At 53.7% G+C, this 6,000-nt stretch overlaps 1 protein-coding gene across 1 annotated transcript in view; it reads right to left on the bottom strand.

The window, feature by feature from the left end:
- The window catches only part of NXPH1 (neurexophilin 1), a gene marked incomplete at its 3' end in the record, with an annotated part of 145,209 nt that extends 139,541 nt beyond the window's left edge, over window positions 1–5,668 (bottom strand). The window contains exon 1 of the mRNA XM_084280410.1: window positions 5,596–5,668. Coding sequence (XP_084136536.1) covers window positions 5,596–5,649 — 54 coding nt within the window. The 5' untranslated portion in view covers window positions 5,650–5,668. The remainder of the gene's footprint in view (window positions 1–5,595) is intronic.
- Window positions 5,669–6,000: the final 332 nt, after the last annotated feature.

The raw sequence follows: 6,000 nt of genomic DNA on the forward strand, positions 1-6,000 counted from the left end.
ATCTGACAGAGCCAACTCAGGAAATTGCTGGTAATATTCATCTGGGGAGCACTTTCATTAAACGTAATTCATTCGACTTTCACAATAAATTGAGTGACATCCTTACAGCAGAACCTTTTTATCCTTGATGAAGTGCTTGCCAGCCTTTGGTTTTCCACTTTATTGTCACATCCCTTAAAGCAGAATCGTCAACATGTCAATCTGCTACATGAAAAAAATGCTAAAGCTGTATTTACAAAGCACCCAGGAGGTGGTTTAATGCTGACTTACAAGAAGAGCGAGTTGGGTGTTAAACTATCTGATAAATCACAGCATAACTTCACCGAAGCCCAATCGGGAGAACAGAAGCCAATCCTAGGGAGGGAAGGATGGCTCACACATTCATTTTCTCCAAGTGCTGGCTATTCCGAGCAATTGGTTTCTTAACCTGCTTCACCGCACTTTCCAAGACGACTGGGAAATTGGCTTTTTGTTAATTAAAATGGCGGTTTAGAGATGCAGAGAGATATTAAATAGCTTAAAATGGATACCTCCAGGTACCGACTTCAAAGATTTGACTAGTCAGAGAGAGGCGGGATATCGGATTATATTCAGATCCCTCCCTAAAAGGTGAAATCTGTTCCAGACCGCTTTCTCCAGCGAGTTAAGAAATTAAAATAGGGTGTACAAAGCACCAAGAAAAACATGTTTCAGTGCGGGGAAACCCCTTCTTAAACTCCTAGCACAGGTCCCTGGTTGTTAGGAAGGAAGGAAAGAAGCCCTGAAAAGAATGCACCGTCCTCTGCTGAAAAACATTTAAAAAACCACACAGAGCGCAGATAAGTTCGTTTCGCCTACACGAGTTCCGATTCCGGTTCTATTTCCGTGCCTTACCTTCCGAAAGGGTCATTATTCCCCCTACACCACCGCGAAAGCGTCTCAAACTCCTTCACAAAGAGTGAGCGGGATCCTCTCAAGGATACGTAAACTCCCGCACAAAAAGCCAAGCGCTTTCCTCCCCTTACACACACACACGCGCGCACACCCACCCCCCCACCCCCCCGCCGCTTTCCAACACAAATTGAAAATTGTAAGAAATCGCTTATATGGGGGGAAAAAAGCAATACCCCAATGCTTTTAGCACCAAGTGCCTCTGAGAAAATACTGTGGGTTGTGATTATGATAGGACAACGCCTTCTGTCTCCTTTGTTTTTTGTTTTCTTTTATCTTCGCTGCCTATAGAGGTTTGGTTTATTTCTTCCCACGACAAAGTAGGACACAATCGCCAACTATATTTAAAAAAAAAAAAAAAAAGGAAGGAAGGAAGGAAAAAAAGCAACTTATCTTCGCCGGGACGTGATTATCTCTGCACGGTCCCCATAGCTTTCATTAACCGGGGTGAAATGACCGCAAACAATGAGACACAGAGCAGAATTAAATGTACACAAACTCTGGAGCCACTAACCAACCCCCTGTTTACCCCCTCAGCAAATAGCGCACCAAGTGTGCCAAAGCTGAGGACAATATGATTCACAACAGTTTCGCAGGAAAGCTTCGCTCGGCTCTCAGAAGGCCTCCAAACTATAGTGACGGTGTGGAACAGACCTTAAAATCCTAGCCCGGCACGGGAGGAGGTTAGAAGGCTGTTCCCAAGACCCTGTGCCAATGCCATCGCCCTGTAAAACAAGACGCCCCGGGAGCTCCGCAGTTGTACTGCTCTGACAAAGTGCCGCGCAGAGAAGCTCCCCACCGCTCCCTCCTCCCCCCCCCCCCCCCCCCTCCCCCGCGAAACAACCTGCTCGCAGCCCTCGTCGGGGGGGTGAAAAATCACCCCTCCATTTGGTCTTGCGCTGCTTAAATTCCGCATGGAGTTAAAACGCTCAGCCAGTCAGCTCTGATATATATCCTAATTTACAAACCCACGGGTGAAAAAAATCACTTTGGTGGGAAAAGACGGTAATCGGGGAGTGGGGGGGTGGGGGGGGGGGGGGGGGGGTGAGACTGGGGGTGGGGAGAATCGGGAGGGAGGGTTCCTTACCCTAACAGCATGCAATGAAAAACTCCGACCAGTTTTAGTTCCGTACCCGTTACTCCGGGTAAGGAGTACCTAAGTGGTGAGCTGAAGTCGCTTCATGCCAGGGTGATCCCAGCAAAGCTGGCGCATCGTTCCTTGTTTGGACCGTGCGTGAAGTTCCCCCTAGAACATGCAAAGGCAGAGCCTGGAAACGTGTTGGGGGGGAGAGGGGGGGAAGGAGGGGAGGAGGGAGGTGGTGTAAAATCCTGCAAGCTGCAAGGCATTTTGCCGCCCGGCGCCCCGAGTTTGCCGGAGGGGTGCGCAGTATCTGCCCGACGGCCGGGGAGCGGTGGGACGGGGCCAGCGCCCGCCGCCGCCGGGATCTACCGTCCAGCAGCCCGCCGGTCCCACCCACGAGAAGGGACTCCTCAGCAGCCGCCACGGAAGCGATCTGCCTTCTCTTTTTGGGCCATGATTTAGTGGTGCCACTAAGAAATAACTAGTTAGGATCCTTGCCGTCTCTGCCAGCAGCCCGCGCGTTTTCTAGTAGCTTGTACAGCATGTTGCTTCCCCCCGGGGGGGGGGGGGGGGGGAGAAGAAGAAGAAAGAAATTAAAGGAAACAGCCTGGAGTGTAATTGTCCTGTGGTGTCGGACTGGAAATTCACCGGCATCTAGGCAGGAATTAAACAAGAAGGATTCCGTTAAGAGAGTGGTGTAAAACCCCTGTGTCTTTATAAACAGACACAAAAAAGCTGAAACCTAGAAGAGTCTACGATCTCCAGGTGGTCTTTTGTGTCTTAATATTTACATGCCTCCTTAATGACGATTTTGAGCACCGATAGTTAAGAAAACACCACCCGTTAAAATAGGACTAAAATGCTTTCGAAAGAACAGCGGTGGAGTCTTGTAAATAACACCGAGTGTAGCTGTTCGGATACTTTCCGCAGGTCTTTTAATCTGAAGAAACAAAGTAACTGCAAGCCTTCAAAGGTTAACTCCTAATTCTACCAAGTAAGTACTAAATTATCCGTTTAGGCCAAAGGAAATGCACTTCCGCTGCAAATCAAATACAACATTTTCAATACACTGCACGGCTCGAAACAAGGAGAAAATACATGTCTCGCAGAGGCTAACTAATGTTCTTATCAGCAAACATTATACGACGGACCATCTCTACCCCAGCAAAATTCCTACTCGTTCTGGTCGGCCGTGACCTCTATAAATTTCAGGCAATGAGGCTGGGTGGCATATGGCTCTATTAAAAGGGGGAGAAAAGCAGAAGCACCTTCTTTTTTTTTTCCTTCCCCCAAGATTTCAATAAGAAGAGGTTTGATGGAGGGGTGGGGAAGGAATAAAAAAGAAAAGAGCGGTGTTTTGCTGGGTGAAGAGAAATTCCAAGCCAGCGAGCGTCTGTGAACGAGCAGTTTTGAGGCAGCCCAGCCTTGCTGCGCTGCTCACTATGGCTGGTCACCGCCTAGTTCAGGAGGAAACGGGCTGTTTTCCCTCTCCCCGATATTATTAAACCCTCTCAAAAGAAAGATTTCTTAACAAACCCGGCAGGAAGCTGGTTCCGCTGACATTTCATTTGCCTTTCCTAACAGGTCGGGTACTGAAAATTAAATTCCTAATTGGAACTGCAAAAGTCCACACAGAGCGTGGACGCGCACACACGGGTAGGGACAACACAGTGCTGCACCTTGCCGGGTTGTGGCACCGCGTTAAAGCTGTGATCAAAACTTCGTGCTTCGGTGCTAATAAACAGTTTATTATCACGCCTAGGCCTAATGCAAACTTTCACAGGCACTCCCTGAACACAGAGAATAGGGAGAGATTGGCATAAACGTGGGAGTACCGACTCAGAAAAAAGGATCGGGTTAGACAGGGAAATCCTTTGGATCCCTCCTCCCCCCCCCCCGCCTCGAGTGTTTTGGCAGAAGACAGCCCAGCCGAAGAGCTCATCCCCTCCCTCCGCCCTAGCTTGTCTTTTATTCCCCTTTGGGGTTTGTTTTCTTGGGGTTTGGGGTTTTTTTTGGTATTACATTTCGTATTGTTTCGAGAGCAACTGGAAAAGCGTCTCCTTTACCCTGCAATGCCAAGCCTTCGGAAGAGGGGAAAAAAAAAAAAGCATTCAGGTAATGAAGTCTGTAACTAAACGGTAATTGAATCAGCATAATTTGCACACTGAATGGTTTTCAAATGCTCCCAGTTTACAATTAAAGGAGAATTAATGCGCTTGTTGTTCAGACTGCAGCGCATTAGAATAAATCCAGCACTGTTGTTGTAATGAGTCGAGAGCAGTTTAACTGCCAGCAAACACATTTAAAATTTAACACGACGTATCGATCTCGCTCCGGCTTTTTGATAGATTATTTGCCGCGCACTTTTCTCCCCATTTCCACCCCCCTCTCTCCCTCCCCTCCCTCCCCCCCCCCCCCCCCCCCGGCTATAAAATTCGCGGGGAGGAGAGACGCCCGCGGCAGACGTGGCACCGCCTGGCGAGGGCCGGGGGTCCCAAGTGGGACCCTCGTCGGGCAGGTGTGGGACGGGCCGGGCGCGACACCCGGCGCTGCGTGGCCGCGCTAGGCGCTGCGCGGCCGCGGGAGCAACGCGCCGCCCTGCCTGTCCCGTCCGTCCCCCCCCCAACCCCGCGGCCCCCGCCCCCGCCAGAGCCCGCTCGGGATTGGCTGCCCCGCGCTCGGCTGCGCCGCGCTGCCCCGCAGCGCCCCCAGGCGGTGCGTCCGCTCCAGCGCAGGAAGCGGCGGTGCAGGCGGCGCCCGGTGGCCGCGGAGCCGGAGCCTTGCGGTCTCGTCCCCCGGCACGGGCGCCGGGGTGCTCGTCTCGTCCGCCCTCCTGGAAAAGGGGCTTCTCCGTCCCTCCCTCCCCCGCCGCCGCGGGGACGAGCTCCCTCCAAGCGCTTGCCTGCTTAGCGCATCGCAGGCGAGCGAGGGTGCGGGCTGCAATGGAGCAGCCTGCCTTGTTTTTGTTCCGCGCGATCGCAGAGGGAATAAAGTCTGGGCTAAAGGAGATAAAGCCGCTGTTTACCCGTGCTCCCCCGGCAGTCTTAAAGGAGATTTGCTAGGAAAGTCGATGACACTTCACGCGGAAAATACTCTCTGAGCTCGTCACCGAGTTGCCTGCACGCCTGTGCTGTGCCGCGGCGCCCGGAGCGGCACGCCGCGGGGGTTTCCTTGCGGAGGGGCTCCAGCCCTCGGGAGGGAGCAGAGGGCAAGAAGTTACCTCCAGCCCGCAGCCTGGGCGGGCGCCCCCGCAGCGGCGCTCCGGTGCCCCCGCAGGCACCGGGGAGCCCTGCCCGGGAGCCCACGACCCTAATCTCGCCCAGTAGCGCACCCCTTTCACCGCCGAGAAGTTACGGGTCTGCCTGCTCGCCCCCACCCCTCCTCACCGCGCCCCGCCGAGAGCTCCCAGCCGAGCTCCGCGCCTCCGAGCCCCGGCCCCGGCCTGACCCCGGGAGAACAGGGCAGGGCTGGCTGCGGGGCGCCGGTAGTTACCGTGAGTTTGTTCGTTCTCTGCCAGGCTGGTGCCCTCCTCCCCGCCGAGCTCCCCCCTCCCCGGCCCGTGCGAGGGGGCCGGGGGCACTCACCAGGTAGAGGGTGGGCTGCAGCAGAAGGACCGCGTACCAGTACACAGCCTGCATCCTCGCCGCTCAAACTTCCCCCGCGCTGCCTTCTCTGCCTCTTTGTTCCTTCCAGAACATAGATCCACCTGACATCCACTTTACAGAACAAGCAGAGCTCTCACCAGCCTAGACAAAAATGAAATTATAGACCCCATGACCACAAGACAAGGTTAGGCTTGAGACAAGGGGGGAAGAGAGGTGTGTAGGGAAGGGGGGGCGGGAGAGAAGGAGGAGATGGGGTGTGTGGATGGGGGTGGGGGAAACAAAAAACGATTAAAATCGAGTTAATCCAGCGTCAGAGCAAAGTGATCGCACGGTCCGGGCTGGCTGCAGAGCGCCTGTAGGCAGCGCTCCCCCGGCGCTCCGTCC

This window comes from Gallinula chloropus, assembly GCF_964237585.1.
Source record: "Gallinula chloropus genome assembly, chromosome: 2".
Taxonomy (NCBI): Eukaryota; Metazoa; Chordata; class Aves; order Gruiformes; family Rallidae; genus Gallinula; species Gallinula chloropus.